The 18,590-nt window shown below is 45.0% G+C and overlaps 1 protein-coding gene across 1 annotated transcript in view; it reads left to right on the plus strand.

Moving 5' to 3' along the window:
- The window catches only part of LOC139759168 (uncharacterized), a 41,805-nt gene that overhangs the window by 12,562 nt on the left and 10,653 nt on the right, over positions 1-18,590 (plus strand). Inside the window, exon 4 of the mRNA XM_071681213.1 lies at positions 1,137-1,160. Coding sequence (XP_071537314.1) covers positions 1,137-1,160 — 24 coding nt within the window. The remainder of the gene's footprint in view (positions 1-1,136; positions 1,161-18,590) is intronic.

An 18,590-nucleotide genomic window follows, 5' to 3' on the forward strand; every position in this document is an offset into this window, starting at 1 on the left:
TGTAGTGGAGGTGTTGGGTTCGAGCTCAGCCCACCGTCCCAACACCCTTGATCCAATTACTGTGCCAACCAACACCAACTTGTGTGACTTCTTAACCCCCCAACCCACCCCACCTCTCTCTCTCTCTCTCTCTCTCTCTCTCTCTCTCTCTCTCTCTCTCTCTCTCTCTCTCTCTCTCTCTCTCTCTCTCTCTCTCTCTCTCTCTCTCTCTCTCTCTCTCCCTCTCTCGAATTTTCATACTTGCAGACACACGCACATCCTCACTTACTTGAGAATACACACACACACACACACACACACACACACACACACAAGGAGTAGTGGTAAGCGTTGCTGAGCATGAATCAGCACGGGCCCGCCCGGTGTCTGGTTCGAACCCTGGATGTGGTAGTCGGCCCACGCCCAACCCAGGTGCTCATCCTCCAGCCTGGGGCTTGCTGAAAACTGGATACCTAGCTTAGGCTAGGATATATATATATATATATATATGAATGAAGACTACATATAAACATGGTGTGGAGACATGACAACACTAGTGTAAAGCTCTCCCAGTAGCACAAACAGTAATCACACACACACACACACACACACTCTGCAAGGCTATCCACACGATCCCTTATACACCACCTGTCAAGAGATAATCAACTCAACCAAATCACCTGGACCTCATCCGAACAGTTAGAGAAGAAACTACAGCATCGTGTCGCCACCACCTGCCGTCTGAGATCCCTTGACCCCAGGTTGCAGTTCGGCACCACAACCAAGCCCATCCGAGCTTCAGAGCACAGACCATCGTGCACGTCAATAACCAGTGGACTGCTGCTTCAGAATTTTGCGACGACTATGTTCGACTGCCCTCCTCCCCCACCCGTTTTATTGCCCAACTGTTTTTGTTATATACATTTTCTCTGCTTTGAACCACAAGTAACAGTTAATTCAATCAATCTTTATCATTCTTGTTATTATTATTAGTAGTAGTAGTACTGTTAAGTGGATAAGGTTAGAATTACCAGTCTTAAGGGAGTTTTTATATTGTACTTCATAGATTTGTGGGGGAAAGAAAGAAAGTAGATTTTTAATCATGAAATCATATATCCTCTTCTGTGAAAGTAATGTCGTTTTCTCTTCTTTTCCAGGAATCGTGCAGAGAAGAAATTCCGGTAAGTCACGTCCTAAGTTTATGTTAAATTCTCGAGGTGTGGGTTAGGGATATTCAAGTAGTATTTGAGTGATAATATTTTAAGTAATGATTTCCCTTAAAGGACCCACGAGAAAGGAGTTTTGGTGGTGGGCCGTCTTGCTTGTGTTGACGACACTTGATATGTACGTATGATAAGGTAAATGGGCTTCCGTGGTGTAGTGGTGATCGTCTCTTGAGGATGATTCACACAAGGGATTGCCCGTGTTCGAACCCTGGGCGCGGCAATCGTCCCACAACCAGCTGCAGCTGTTCTCCCTGCCCCTAGGACGAAGCAGCGAATGGGGTACCTGTCTTAGGTTTGGGTATATGTATATATATATATATATATATATATATATATAGCATATATGGAAAATCTTGATTATATCATTTGGTAGCCCGTCCCAGGTGTAGTGTTGGGTGATTGTAACACAATCATGATACCCACCTGGGAACACTCCAGCTCCAAGCTGAGGGAGTGTAAGGTACTTGGGAGCGAGAGTGGTGGTGGCGGCTGTGGCAAAACGCCGTCCATCATCCAAGAGCTTGCCAGGGTGTGTCTGCAGCACTCCGCCGGTCGAAGAGGGTGCGTGTGGTGGTTGTGTGTGTGTGTGTTGGGCTAAGAGTTGGAGGGCTTGTGGGGGAGGGAGGGGGGAGACAAACACGACGAAGGATTCTATGCAGCTTGCACCAGCATTGTACTGTGTAGTGAATGATCTCGCGTCCATTGGTTCCATCATGTGGATGAGATTGGAGGTGCACAGCCATGCATTTACGAGTGGAGCTCAGTCATTCATCACGAGTGCACAGTCATGCACCACGAGTGCAGAGTGTTTCGTATGGTCTCTCTCTCTCTCTCATCTTCATACACGATCGTGTATTGACTCCTTCGTGGTTTAGTAGGAACCGCTTTTGCTTGACGGCAGAGGTGATTGGCAGGTCACAGTGAGCTGTGTGCTAAAAGATGCATGAGGACCTGGTTCCTCATAGGCCTCCGTCCGTACCACATGAGTGTGACTAGTGCAGCTGAGGGGGGAGGCAGGGTGTCATCTGCTACTTACATGATGCTTCTGAAATGGCGTGAACATCCAGGTAGAAGTGCTGGGTACAGATAGGAAGGTGAACGTGGGATGTGGCACAAGGGGGGCGATCTTCAGGCTCGACTCTGTCGTCGCCGCCTGTTGTCTGTCAACCCTCCCGCCCGCGTACTGTCTGCAGCGTCTGTCGTCATTCCTTCCCGTTTACTACCGCCAGTTTCTGTTGCCCACTTTTCCCGTTCACTGTCTCCAGCGTCTGTTGTCTACCCCACACGTCCACTGCCACCACCGCCACGTCGTCTGCTCCTCCACCACCACACGTCGTCTGTCCTTCTCCTTCACCACCACCACCTCTGTCGTCTACCCTTTCCTCCACATCACCACCTGTCATATACGTTCCTCCTTGCTACCACTACCAGTCAGTCGTGTGTACTTCTACCCCTATCAACCAGCTGTCGTCAGCCCCCTCCCCCTCACCACCAGCTGTCGTCTGCCCCTCCCCCCTTCACCATAGCCTGCGGTGTATTCCCGTCTGTGCACCACTTTCATACCAGCATATCATGTCGGCATCAATCTCTGTAACCTTACATTAACATATATTCGCCCATGTCTCGCTTCCCCCTCTTATCTCTTTATCTCTCTCATCTGTTATCACACCGTCTTTACGGCCTGGTCTCCCCCCCCCCACCCCCTCTCTTCACGAGCTCCTCCGACCTTCATTATCAATCACCACCACAAGAAAAAAAAATGTCTTAAACATGAAGCCATTAGAAACTTTTCTTAGTGGCTAATTAGCTCATGAATATTGAGGAGGGGTAAGGGAGCCAGGGTGTTAACTCCCAGCCCAACACCGCTCGACACCTTGTCCCTGTGCCGGGGGCCTTCGCCCCTAGTACAGGAGGAGGCAGGGACCAGCCAGCGTACCTGGGGGTTGGAAGGGGCCATTTCGTGCGCTGGAGGAGGAAGGTGGTGGGGTGTGCTGTGTACCGTGTAGAGTGGAGGCCGGCCTGTGTATCAGGTGTGGTGGGATTGTATAGAGGAAGGGAGTGACTCGTCTGTGTCCCGGAGGACCGTGTGTCACAGAGAGAGAGAGATTGGAGCTGGTCTGTGTACCTGGGGAAGGTGGAGACCGTGTATTAGTAGACGTAGAAACTGTTTTGTGGAGCAGTGGCGAATGGGGAACATCTGTATACAAATGGGGAGGTTGTAGGTAGCTTAAGGACTAGAGGGATAGGGACTCGTAGGTACGAGGGGGAGACGGAAATTCTGTACCTAGTGGGAATGTGGGGACTGTTTTACCAGGGGGGGATGACCGGGACTGTGCTCTCTCTACCGTGGTACACTTGATCACGTATTTAATGTGGTGACCGCCATGCCAAGATTGTGGGACTTGAAGAGCTTCACGTAGGGCCTCTCTCTCTCTCTCTCTCTCTCTCTCTCTCTCTCTCTCTCTCTCTCTCTCTCTCTCTCTCTCTCTCTCTCTTCTTTAACAACATGGATTTGTATGGGGTGAGAGGGGAGAGTTAAAAGCACACAGATTCAACTTCTACTTCATCACAATGTTTGTGAAAGTAATGCGACGAAGGAGACTGGATACTGATTTCCTCGAATTTGCTCAAGATTTTGACAGATGATGTTTCTCTTGATTTTTCTGAGGCATTTGATACTGTGAACCACAGAATTGTAGTAGATAAAAAAAAAAAGATTGTCAAAAGAAAGTAGTGAGATTAGATCATGGAATGTGAAACAGACGGAAGATTCATTGTCGGAGCAAAGGGATCCAAATGTAATGAAGGTGTATTTACTGGTGTGCCACAGGGGACAGCTTTGGTCCCTCTTTGCGCTCCATTTCCCCAGTCTTCATGCCAGCCTCAGCATCCCGTAAACTGTGTATCGTGAGGGAAGAGGAGGAATCTCTCGCAGTTGTTGGGCTGTAGACATGAGTAAAGGGCCCTGAGTGCGCACGGCAGGAAGGTCCGTGTGTAGCCACTACTGGCTAGCCAGGTACGTGTGTCCCGCGGAGGCCTAGACGCCTGCGCGAGAACCCACTGCTTCACCTTCGTCTCTGACGACTTCTAACGCGATAGGTAAAGCGCACTGCCCGACGACGAGACGGAGAGTGGGCGCTCCAACACGAGTGGAAGAGGCAAGGAGGCCTCATGGGACGGAAAGGAGTGTGTGATCGTCTCTTTTCAGTCCCTCGTACACCACATCCACCCTCCACTCCCGTGAGCAGTGAGTTACGTTGGTGCCCCTGACCGTCTTCACAGTGTTTCCTTTCGGCCGCACTTCCTCACATATCTTGACCCATCCTCGGGAGGGGGTCTCTCTCTCTCTCTCTCTCTCTCTCTCTCTCTCTCTCTCTCTCTCTCTCTCTCTCTCTCTCTCTCTCTCTCTCTCTCTCTCTCTCTCTCTCTCTCTGCCTTAATGTGTGTACTGAGGCGGGTACTTGATCATCGGCCGGCCGCGCACCCCAGTAATGGCAGGAGGGTCCCAGCCGTCTAATGACTCCTCCTTAACCCCTCAGTGTGCTGCCGTAACCCCTTCCTCCTTCACAGTTGTCGGGGGGGACACAACTGTGAAGTGTTAAGGTCGCAGACCAGCAGGCCAACACGCCGTGCCTCCCGCCGGACCTGTGCTGATACGATCCGTCAAAAGTACACCAGATCGGGCTACACTGTAGAGCTACACCTGGCCAGCATACACTTTAAAGCGTACCTGTCCAAGCTACACTAGAGGTGTACCTGGCTCGCAGCATATACTCTCCATACTACTCAGTATAAGGGAGATTCCTTCCTGCTTTACGCTTCTGATGGTTAAAAAGGACATTTATCATTATGTACAAACTTTAGGCGTATATTTGTGTATACTTGGATATCTACACTGTCATCTGACTTTCCACAAGAGACCGATGTGTTGAAACGTCACGCCCAGCTGGCACGAAAGAGGAAACAAAGGAGGCTCTTAAAAAATAAATAATATAAAAAAAAAAAAACGTTCACGGTACGACAGTGGAGAATATTATTACCTGCTTGATTTCTCGAAGACTGCTGAGTGGCAGCTCTGAAGCCGTTAGACATGTTGACTGTCAGGAAAGGCGTATGTTTACAGGTATATTACTGACTGTAGATTTTACGCTGTGTAGCAAGGAACAAGCCACGTCTAGTGATGCGTCCTCCTTTGGTGTCGCTTTAAGTGTGTGATCCCTCTAAAGAGCGCTGTGGCCACTGAAGGGATCATTACATATAGGCCAGGAGCCATATGTAACACTGGAATGTGCTTCATGTAAGACCATATTTCCGGGTCAGCGCCACATCACAGATGGTGGCACATCCGTCAGCGCCTGAGCGCAGACCTTGACACATGTCGGCACCTGAACGCGACACACACACACACACACACGTCACTCCCTCGTGACACAGCCTGACAGACACATGGACAAGACTGGTGCAACATCTTCAAGGGCAGACTGGAGTAAACTGAAGAAAGACAGTTGAACAGATCAGATATTCTGCTTAAATAATTAGGAAGGAAGTTAGACAGTGTGAGCTGTTGAGACAAGCAAGGAGAGAGGCGATAATTGACTTTTGCGAGTTTAATGGCATTTCATCTCGTCTGAAACCCTTGTAGATTTGTCAACCTTTTCGCCCGTTGTCGTCTGGCTTCACCTCCCCGTGAAAGTTTCCCGTGGGCTGCACGTCATTGCCATACTGCTGATTCCCTTCTTAGGTATGGTTGGTTGTGAGGGGATTTGATCTGGTGTTTGGAGGACGTAAGTGGATGGTGCGGTGAACACGGCAGCAGCGCGGGAGGTGGGAGCTACGCTGCTGGCTGTCTCTTAGGCTTACCCGGGCCTGAAGTTGATAGTTAATTAGAATCACTTTGCTCTCTTAGCTTTTTTTCTTGTTCGTCCCCTAAGTAGTGTTTAAGTATGCATACCCAAGAGACTTGAGAGTTGGGGAGGAAGGGTGAGCCTCTCTCTCTCTCTCTCTCTCTCTCTCTCTCTCTCTCTCTCTCTCTCTCTCTCTCTCTCTCTCTCTCGAGCATCGCTTACATATATTCGTATCTATGGACTCGGAACAGTTAGTTTACGCCGGCAAAGCACGAGTGCGTAACAGTGTCATGTCATGGACATGGGATGTCCGTTTGACATTATAAAGGGTCTTTATAGTCGAGAAACTGGCATGTACCGGTATGATTCGCTGTTAGTGTTGTTAAAGATGGGGTTTGTCCCGTAGTGTTCCTAGGTATGGCAGTGTTGGTTGGTTTGGTCTTTAGGCCTATCTTACTGCCTGGGTCAGGAGGCCCGTCATCGTCAAGCGGTAACTACGAGTCAAAAAAAAAAAAGAAAAAGTCTTGGAACACCTGGTGTTCAAGACAGTTCTCTGTATTGCACATGCCTTCCTGGCGCTGTGATACCGCGCGTCGACATTTCTCCTATACTCTTTTTTTGTGCATATGTAAGTGGGGCCCATTTCCTTGACTTCATGTTGTTTGGTCGTATCCGTGTGTGTGGATGATGGAAGCAGTAAATACCATTAGAAAGACTGGCTTTCTGTTGGTGTGTGGGAGAAGAGGGCTTGAAGCACTCTATTCGTGGACGATGGCCATCATTGGCAGGTTAAGAGATATTCGCCGACCTATGAAAAGAGATTATTGATTATAGAGACCGTAACCGTTAGAGCCAGTGACTGATATCCTGCTTCAGTAGTGTGAATGCAGTGCCCCGGCCACGGGTATAACCTAGGTGTCTTAGCGAGTCTCTACTGTAAGGGTAGAACCCATGGAAGGAGGATTCTGCCCGCCCATGTCGTTGTGCCTACAGAGAATCGTGATTCTTTCAAAAGCTAGATCATGGTGGGCTTTACTGCCCGAAGGTGGTGCTGGTGATTCTTGCGCTGACACCTTCTGCTGTATATTAGCACCTGCTTCTGGTGCTTATTGCTGCCTCTCCCTTCGTCGGGTGTGACAGGATGTGGTACAAGGGAGCTTACATACTATAAACAGTTAGTGGGTGTTGGGGGGCGGAGTAGCCACACAAGTGACATGTTATACAAAGTGGAGCATGAGCTAGGAATTATTGGCACCACCTTACTAGGTCTTCCCAGCACTCCCCTCCTAGCGCTCCATCACCAACTCACACAGGTTTTATGCATGCTGCTTTGTGAGGGGTACCTGCACCTGTTAACTGGGGAGGTGATTGTGGTGCATGTTGCGTATCTGTGGGAATCATACAGAGGCAAAGGATGTCATCTGCTGGTTTTGTATTTGTTGGCATTGCTGCTCGGTGCCTCGCTTACTGGAACGTTTTTGACGACTTGATTTCCCACAAAAAAAAAAGGTGTTCGTGATTTGGGAGCATGTCTTGTTTGCCAGGAGACTGGGAGGATACATGCTGCTGCTCTCGATACTTGGTGTGTAACTGCCTCTCCCACTAGGGTTACTACCAGATCTTGTTGCCGAGGGAGTAACTGTTTCTCCTACTGGGGGTTGTTGCCGAGGGAGTAACTGTTTCTTCTACTGGGGGTTGCCTGCAGATGTTGATGCTGGGGGAGTAACTGTTTCTCCTACTGGGGATTACTTACTGATCTTGGTGCTGAAGGAGCACCTGCTTCTCTTATGGGGGGTTACTTGTTCGTCTTAATGCTGGGGTAGCAACTGATTTTCCTACAAAGGTGTACTTAACTGCTCTTGCAAGGAGGATACTTCTTGCTTGTTTACGATATATGCTGCATTGCAACTGTGGGTCTTCTCACAGCTGTTTTGTTGCTGTGTAGATACCTGCTGCTGCTGAGGGGGGAAATGCTCACTCTTATTCCTAAAGAAGGATTCTTGTCGCTGATTGATTGGTACAAGATTTTGATGTTAAGGAATATCTGGTGTTGTTGCAGTGGATAAGGGAGTACCTCCTGTTTCCACTGCTGTAAGGGTGCCTCTTGTCACTGCTGTTGGTGGTATGGGGTACCTACTGCCACTAAGTGATATAGTATCTGTTACTGCTTTTGTTGTTAAAGGAGTATTCCTTACTGCTGCAGGGGTACCTGCTGCTGATTAAACAACTGCCTCTGCTTATAGAGAACTCTCCCTTTATTTTGAAGTTATACTTCATGCTGCTGGTGCTTTATCTCATCGACAGGGACCTTTGATTGCTGGGGTTCTTGTGTCCACAAGAGGGAGGATTACCTATCAGCAGGAGGTTGATGTTGCTGGAGGAATTATACGTAACTATCTGTTGTTATTGCAGAGGAAGTCACTGCAGCTGCTTTAGAGTTCAGATGTGGGTAGTAGTAGCTAGGATGTGTTGCTACTTTTCCCAAGGATTCCTTTTTCTGGCAGGGGAAAGCTTATATAACACTGCTGGAGATACTGTTTACCCCTGATAGACAAATCCATCTGCAGCAACAACTACAGACTTTATTAAGTCATAATACACAGTAAATTACCAGAAATAGAAATTTGAGGAATGTATGATAGAATCAGAGGGCAACTGATCCATGGAATAAGTATGCTAATAGTTGTGATATGTAAAAACATTGACTCCATCCATGTTTAGGCATAGACTTCAACAGGATGTTTAGTATTTTGATATCTTACCCTTATAATCTTTTGGAAGTTTCCAGTGAATTTCCAGTATGTTGCTGCTTCAGAAATCACTGGATGTTGAAATAGAAATCATTTGTCCCATTTTGTTTCTTTTCAGGTTTTAAACTTATCTTAGTACTTCAGTTATACAGCTGTATTTGATACTTTATATTTACAGTGGTATATACTAATTAAATAGTGGGTTTCAAGTTGTAACACTATGCAAGTGCTAGTGTCATCTGAGGGTATGATGTGTGTACCCCTGGTCAGAACGCACCCGGCAGGAGGCACTGGTCAGGACCCAAAAGGATGATCTGGAGGACCTGGACAGCCCCGACAGTGATGTCTCCAGTCTCTTCACCTGGCTCACATCCACCCTTACCTCGTGATCTCTGTCAATATACCCTACCACCCATATCTCTACACCCGATTCTTTAGTGTAGACTGTTTGTGGTGATCCAAGATAATGCTACTAATTTTTTAGTTAGTGTGATGTGATTTTATTAGATTGTAACAGTCATTGTTGGGAAAACTAGTGAAGTTTTGGTTGTTTACCTCAAGACTGTTGCAACACTTTTAGGCATTAGTATGTGTACCTTACAAACCCTAAACACCAACCCTAGTGGCATTCAGTATCCTTATTGGAGTGATATGACGAACTATCATCAGCATGGAGCTTGTCCTTGCCATCATGTTGTATGTGTGGTTTTGTGTGTAGGCACACTTATATTTCATGCTGCCTGGGCCTATGAGTGATACATGACTGCATATTGCAATGGAAACATTAGTACTCTGTTTCAAAAAGTCATACAAATAAGAGACCATATATACTAAATGTTGAATTTTTCCACAGTCAGACTATATGAGGTCTTATTGGAAAAGCTGTTTCAGGTAGGAACGTCAATACTGGCTGTGCATTGCACCCACACCACACACATCTGCTTGCTCAGCCAACCACACATGCTTTCTTCACCCAGTGCATTATTTGATCATCAGAATTTTTAGTTTGGTGCAACTCACTATTACAGTGACATGTTTTCCTTTATTTTCAGGATTGAAAGTTGTAGTAAAATTGGTACTGTTAGGGTGATGATGTGTTCTGTTATCAAAGAAGCTATGTATCATTAACACGAAAGTTCTGGGTACATTTTCATATGAAAAATTTTGTGTTTAATTACTGTTTGTGCACTTGTGTTGCCCCTTGTGTGTGCGTGCGGGTGTTCTTTGATTTTTTATTCATGGTAAATTTTGAATGTTCCTTGAATGCCAATTGTCTCCATACATTGCATAGTGTCACCTTACTGGTCAACAGCATAATTCTCAAAATTCTTGTACCATTCTTTATTCTGTAGTACCATTCTTTCTTCTTCAGAATCAGTCCCATAAACAATGATTCCATATGCTAACATTTAAAGGGAAAAGTATGTGCCCTGTTATCTCAATAAGACGATCTGTCTGTCTGTCTATATCTCTGATGCCCGTTCCCTCCGGGAACACCCATTAAGGGGTGGCCACAGCAAAAGTCTCCACTTGTCCCTGTCCTTACATGCCTCCCTTGCATACACCATTCCATGCATTCTTCCTGTTTCTCTCACCCTCCAGTATTCCTCCACCCTGTTTGCCCATGTCACAGGTAGTCTCACACTCACACCATCTCCTTTAATTGTACTATCATACACCCTCCTTGTAAACTCCCAGTCTTGCATTCTTTTCACATGCCCAAACCCCCCCAAAGTACTACGTTTCACTCATTCTACCACTCCACAATTAATTCCCTTTACATTCCTTGCCATACCACATCTCTCGTACACCCTTTCATTTCTCTCTTCATTCTCTCTTGTCACACCACCTGTGCTCTTCTCAAATAGCTCATTTCCACAGTCTGGATTCTTGACCTCTGTGCCTCATTCCACCTCCATTTTTCAGCTGCATAAGTCAGGGTTAGGAGGACTATGCTGTCCCTTAATCCTCTCATCACGTCCATACTTATGCCTCTACCGTTCATTATTCTAATAAGGGACCCAATGACTCCTCTACCCTTTCCTGCTCTCTCCCTTATCTCTCCTTCCATATCACCACACTTAAGTACCCAAGACAACTCCCAGGTACTTAAATTCCCTCAATTCTTCTAGTCTTTTTTGTCCATGTATCCATAGCACAATTTAGCACACTTTCTTTCACTCTATGGTTTTGCACAATCTACACATTCATTCCATTTGCTTTCAAACACCACTACTTAACCTTTACTTGCATTTACCCTCAATCCCCTCCACTTACATCATGAAATACACTTACAACCTTTTGCAACTCCTCATCACTCGCTGCAAACAACACAGTATCATTCGCAAACAGGCTTGCCACAAGAAACCATATCTCATTACCACACTCCATATCTACACCCCTTTTCCCTAGTTTTGCTTTCATCTATCTTATCAGTCTATCCATATATATATATATATATATATATATATATATATATATATATATATATATATATTAATTTTTATTTATTATACTTAGTCGCTGTCTCCCGCGTTAGCGAGGTAGCGCAAGGAAACAAACGAAAGAATGGCCCAACCCACCCACATACACATGTATATACATAAACACCCACACAGGCACATATACGTACTCATACATTTCAACGTATACGTACATATACACATACACAGACTTTTCTTTCTTTCTTTCAAACTATTCGCCATTTCCCGCATTAGCGAGGTAGCGTTAAGAACAGAGGACTGGGCCTTTGAGGGAATACCCTCACCTGGCCCAATTCTCTGTTCCTTCTTTTGGAAAATTAAAAAAAAACGAGAGGGGAGGATTTCCAGCCCCCCGCTCCCTCCCCTTTTAGTCGCCTTCTACGACACGCAGGGAATACGTGGGAAGTATTCTTTCTCCCCTATCCCCAGGGAACAGACATATACATATATATACACATGTACACATCCACACTTGCTGCCTTCATCATTTCCGTCGCCACCCTGCCACATATGAAATAGCATCCCCCCCTCTGTGCACGCATGAGGTAGCATAAGGATAAGACAAAAAAAGCCCACATTTGTTCACACTATGTCTGTAGCAGTCATGTGAAATGCACCAAAACCACAGCTCCCTTTCCACATCCAGGCCCTATAAAACTTTGCATGGTTTACCCCAGATGCTTCACATGCCTTGGTTCAATCCATTGACAGCAGGTCTACATCGGTATACCATTGTTCCAATTCACTCTATTCCTTGCACGATTTCCACATCCAGGCCCTACAAAACTTTCCATGGTTTACCCCATATGCTTCACATGCCCTGGTTCAATCCATTGACAGCACGTTATCCCCGGTATACCACATTGTTCCAATTCACTCTATTTCTTGCATGCTTTTCACCCTCCTCTATGTTCAGGCCCCGATCGCTCAAAATCTTTTTCACTCCACCCTTACACCTCCAATTTGGTCTCCCGCTTCTCCTTGTTCCCTTCACCTCTGACACATATCCTCTTTGTTACTCTCTCCTCACTCATTCTCTTCATGTGACCAAACCATTTCAACACACCCTCTTCTGCTCTCTCAACCACACTCTTTTTCTTTTCACCTCACATCTCTCTTTTGGTGCATTATACATGACAGCTAGAGACTGAGTGTGAACGAATGTGGCCTTTGTTGTCTTTTCCTAGTGCTACCTCGCGCACATGCAGGGGGAGGGGGTTGTCATTTCATGTGTGGCGGGTTGGTGACGGGAATGAATAAGGGCAGACAGTATGAATTATGTACATGTGTATATATGTGTATGTCTGTGTGTGTATATATATGTATACACTGAGATGTATATGTCTGTGTGTGGACGTATATGTATATACATGTGTATGTGGGTGGGTTGGGCCATTCTTTCGTCTGTTTCCTTGCACTACCTCGTTAATGCGGGAGACAGCGACAAAGAATAATGAATAGATAAATAAAAATCTCTCTTGCCCTTTCATTACTTACTAGCTCAAACCACCTCACACCACATATTGTCCTCAAACATTTCATTTCCAACACATCCATCCTTCTCCACACAACCCTGTCAGTAGCCCATGCCTCACAACCATATGACATTGTTGGAACCATTGTTCTTTCAAACCTACCCATTTTTGCTCTTCGAGATAACTTTCTCACCTTCCACACATTCTTCAACGCCCCCAGAACTTTCACCCCATCCCCCACCCTGTGAATCACTTCCACTTCCACGGTTCCATCCGCTGCTAAATCCACTCCCAGATATCTAAAACACTTAACTTCCTCCAGTTTTTCTCCATTCAAACTTACATCCAAATTTACTTGTCCCTCAACCCTACTGAACCAAATAACCTTGCTCTTATTCATATTTACTCTCACCAGCTTCTGCAGTTTCTCACCCAAATCGGCCACCAGCGCTGTATCATCAGCAAACAACAACTGACTCACTGCCCAAGCCCTTACATCCAAAACAGACTGCATACTTGCCCCTCTCTCCAAAACTCTTGCATTCACGTCCCTAAGCAACTCATCCATATACAAATTAAACGACCATGGAGACATCACGCACCCTTGCCGCAAACTAACATTCACTTGGAACCAGTCACTTTTCTCTCTACCTACTCATACACGTGCCTTACATCCTTAGTAAAAACTTTTCTCTGCTTCTGGCAACTTACCTCCCAAAACGTATACTCTTAATACCTTCCACAAAGCATCTCTAACAACCCTATCATATGCCTTATCCAGATCCATAAATGCTACATAAAAATCTGTCTGTTTTTCTAAGTATTTCTCACATTCTTCAAAGCAAACACCTGATCCACACATCCTCTACCACTTTTGAAACCACACTGCTCTTCCCCAATCTGATGCTCTGTACATGCCTTCACCCTCTTAATCAATACCCTTCCATATAATTTCCCAGGAATACTCAACAAACTTATACCTCTATGATTTGAACACTCACCTTTATCCCCTTTGCCTTTGTACAATGGCACTATGCAAGCATTCCACCAATCCTCAGGCACTTCACCATGAAACATACATACATAGAATATCCATATCAACCAATTAACAACACAGTCACCCCCTTTTTTTAATAAATTCCACTGCAATACCATCCAAACGCGCCGCCTTGCTGGCTTTCATCTTACGCAAAGCTTTCACTACCTCTTCTCTGTTTACCAAACCATTCTCCCTGACCCTCTCATTTCGCACGCTACCTCGACCAAAACACCCTATATCTGCCACTCTTATCATCTAACACATTCAACAAACCTTCAAAATACTCACTCCATCTTCTCACATCACCACTACTACTTGTTATTACCTCCCTATGAGGCCCCTTCACCAATGTTCCCATTTGTTCTCTTGTCTTACAGAGGACTGGGCCTTTGAGGGAATATCCTCATCTGGCCCCCTTCTCTGTTCCTTCTTTTGGGAAAAAAAAAAAGTGTGAAAGAAGAAAGCTGAGAGTAAATTTGAATAAGAGCAAGGTTATTAGGTACAGTAGGGTTGAGGGACAAGTCAATTGGGAGGTAAGTTTGAATGGAGAAAAACTGGAGGAAGTGAAGTGTTTTAGATATCTGGGAGTGGATTTGGCAGCGGATGGAACCAAGGAAGCAGAGGTGAATCATAGGGTAGGGGAGGGGGCGAAAGTTCTGGGAGCGTTGAAAAATGTGTGGAAGTCGAGAACGTTATCATGGAAAGCAAAAATGGGTATGTATGAAGGAATAGTGGTTCCAACAATGCTATATGGTTGCGAGGCGTGGGCTATAGGTAGAGTTGTGCAGAGGAGGGTGGATGTGCTGGAAATGAGATGTTTGAGGACAATATGTGGTGTGAGGTGGTTTGATCGAGTAAGTAATAATATGGTAAGAGAGATGTGTGGTAATAAAAAGGGTGTGGTTGAGAGAGCAGAAGAGGGTGTTTAGAAATGGTTTTGGTTACATGAAGAGAATGAGTGAGGAAAGATTGACAAAGAGGATATATGTGTCAGAGGTGGAGTGAACGAGGAGAAGTGGGAGACCAAATTGGAGGTGGAAAGATGGAATGAAAAAGATTTTGAGTGATCGGGGCCTGAACATGCTGGAGGGTGAAAGGCGTGCAAGAAATAGAGTGAATTGGAACGATGTGGTATACCGGGGTCGACATGCTGTCAGTGGATTGAACCAGGGCATGTGAAGCGTCTGGGGTAAACCATGGAAAATTTTATGGGACCTGGATATGGAAAGGGAGCTGTGGTTTCGGTGCATTATACATAACAGCTAGAGACTGAGTGTGAATGAATGTGGCCTTTGTTGTCTTTTCCTAGCACTACCTCACACACTTGCAGGGGGAGGGGTTTTCATCTCATGTGTGGTGGGGTGGCGACAGGAATGAATAAGGGTAGACAGTATGAATTATGTACCTGTGTTTATATGTACGTCTGTGTGTGTATATATATGTATACATTGAGATATATAGGTATGTATATGTGCGTGTGAACGTATTTGTATATACATGTTTATGTGGGTGGGTTGGGCCATTCTTTCGTCTGCTTCCTTGTGCTACTTTGCTAACGCGGGAGACAGTGACATCCACACACGCACATATACATACCTATACATTTCAATGTATACATATATATATTTATTTATTTATTTATTTATTTTGCTTTGTCGCTGTCTCCAGCGTTAGCGAGGTAGCGCAAGGAAACAGACTAAAGAATGGCCCAACCCACCCACATACACATGTATATACATACACGTCCACACACGCAAATATACATACCTATTCATCTCAATGTACACATATATACACACACAGACATATACATATATACACGTGTACATAATTCATACTTTCTGCCTTTATTCATTCCCATCGCCACCCCACCACACATAGAGTAACAACCCCCTCCCCCCTCATGTGCGCGAGGTAGCGCTAGGAAAAGACAACAAAGGCCCCATTTGCTCACACTCAGTCTCTAGCTGTCATGTAATAATGCACCGAAACCACAGCTCCCTTTCCACATCCAGGCCCCACAGAACTTTCCAGACACTTCACATGCCCTGGTTCAATCCATTGACTGCACGTCAACCTTGGTATACCACGTCATTCCAATTCACTCTATTCCTTGCATGCCTTTCACCCTCCTGCATGTTCAGGCCCCGGTCACTCAAAATCTTTTTCACTCCATCCTTCCACCTCCATTTGGTCTCCCACTTCTCCTCTTTCTGTCCATCTCTGACACATATATCCTCTTTGTCAATCTTTCCTCACTCATTCTCTCCATGTGACCAAACACTCGTTTTATTACCACACATCCCTCTTACCCTTTCATTACTTACTCGATCAAACCTCCTCGAACCACATACTGTCCTCAAACATCTCATTTCCAACACATCCACCCTCCTGCGCACAACCCTATCTATAGCCCACGCCTCGCTACCATATAACATTGTTGGAACCACTATTCCTTCAAACATACCCATTTTTACTCTCCAAGATAACATTCTCGCCTTCCACACATTCTTCAACGTTCCCAGAACCTTCGCCCCCTCCCCCACCCTGTGACCCATTTCCGCTTCCATGGTTCCATCTGCTGCCAAATCCACTCCCAGATATCTAAAACACTTCACTTCCTCCAGTTTTTCTCCATTCAAACTTACCTCCCAATTCACTTGTCCCTCAACCTTACTGTACCTAATAATCTTGCTCTTATTCACTTTTACTCTCAGCTTTCTTCTTTCACACACTTTACCAAACTTAGTCACCAGTTTCTGCAGTTTTTTACCCAAATCATCCACCAGCGCTGTATCATCAGCAAACAACAACTGACTCACTTCCCAAGCCCTCTTAAACCACAACAGACTGCATACATGCCCCTCTCTCCAAAACTCTTGCATTCACATCTGTAACAACCCCATCCATAAACAAATTAAACAACCATGGAGACATTACACACCCCTGTTGCAAATCAACATTCTCTGGGAACCAATCACTTTCCTCTCTTCCTACTCGTATACATGCATTACATTCTCGATAAAAACTTTCACTGCTTCTAGCAACTTGCCTCCCACACCATATACTCTTAATACCTTCCACAGTGACATCATATAGCCCTGCCTCACACCTACACGTATCCCAAAACTTGTGCTCAGCTCTTCATCCACTCTTACACATGCATTTGCTCCTCTATAGAAGGCTTTTACACCATTCAGCAATTTCCCCTGTACCGTACAGCCTTAACACATCCCACAAAGTTTTCCACTCAATTCTGTCTTGCTTTCTCCAGATTCATAAAACCTGTGCATACAAGTTCTTACCTTTCACAAAATTCTTTTCCACAGTCATCTTTACTACAAAAATCTGATCCACACATCCCCTACCTTTCCTAAAAACCCCTTGCTCATCACTTATGCCACGATCTGTAAAGTGTTAAGTGAGTAGGGAGGATGCCAAAACACTGTGAACCTGGAACATTATTGCTTTCTTCTGTAAAACATTAAAACTGCAGCATAATCTCAATAAGTCAAATATATGGGGAACTGCCTTGAAATGTGAGTTAAGCATATTCTTAAGATTGGGTAAGTCACACAGCTTGTCACATGAGTGCTTATTAGACATGTTAAGCTAACACTGGACCCCTGACACCAGATTAATTGTGGGTCCACCATTTCTTCATGTTAAGAGGGAAAAAAACATGAGTATATAACACTGTAAATGCAGTTTTGTAGAAGCTTGTCATGGAGTGGGGAAAAAATATTGAGTTTACATCCAGTAGCGACCATGTGGAGTCTCTGGTCCCAGATATTTTGCCTTCAGAAAAGATAGGTAAAGTATCCTGAAAATTGTAACACTTAATTCAGTAACAGCAGACATCCAGGTACAAAACAGAGAAATAAAGATTAATTTCATCAGCATAAATGAAAATGACTTCAACTTCCCTAACCCTACTGCTTGTTCAGTCATGTTTACATTTCTTCTATGATTTGTCTCATGAAAAAACCGTCATGATATCTTCATTGTGCATCCTCCTCATTATGACCTACTCCATGCTAAGAGCTGCCAAGTCTCTCAGTTTTTCCTGAGACAGCACTGAGGATAGCTGATTTTTCTTGGGCTTCTAAGTTGAGAATGAACATTCCCTTCAGCAATTAATGGCATAAATGTTGATGCAGATTGTAGGCAAGTTTTGCTTCTACTCTTTTTATATGCCTTATCTTGCACAAGCAACTCGGCTTCCTGTTGGTAAATGCCAAACTGAAAATCAGATAGAAGCCTGGGTACGTGATAGAAAGCAGGCATAATGAATGATGAATCATAACCATGGTCACACTTGACTGGAGGGGTTCCCCAGAGATCCATTCTTGGGCCTAAAACTTCGAGGTCACCAAGTTGATTTGAACTGTAAGAAATATTTCTTTACCAATGACATTACTGATGCGTGAAATAAGCTCCCAGAAAATGTTGTTCAGAGCAACACCTTAGATATCATAAAAATTAGACTTAATCATCATTAGTCACTCTCTGGAGCTGAATAAATCATTTGTTAAGTCATCACTACACAGTGGTATATCTTGCTCCCTTCTCAACTACTAATCTCTCCTTGGGCACATTGCAGTAACATACCAACAGCGAATAACCCATGTCACCTGCTGTGAGAGAGTAAGTAAAAATTATTGTGTCATTCTTCAACGTCAGAAATGTTATAGGCATGATAAGACAAGGGGCTGGAGCTCAAGTTTAACCTTACTCTTGTCTTATAACAAAATGTGAAGGGATGCATGTAGTAGGTGATGGGGTGCATGACAT

This window comes from Panulirus ornatus, chromosome 32 (genome assembly GCF_036320965.1).
Source record: "Panulirus ornatus isolate Po-2019 chromosome 32, ASM3632096v1, whole genome shotgun sequence".
Lineage (NCBI taxonomy): Eukaryota > Metazoa > Arthropoda > Malacostraca > Decapoda > Palinuridae > Panulirus > Panulirus ornatus.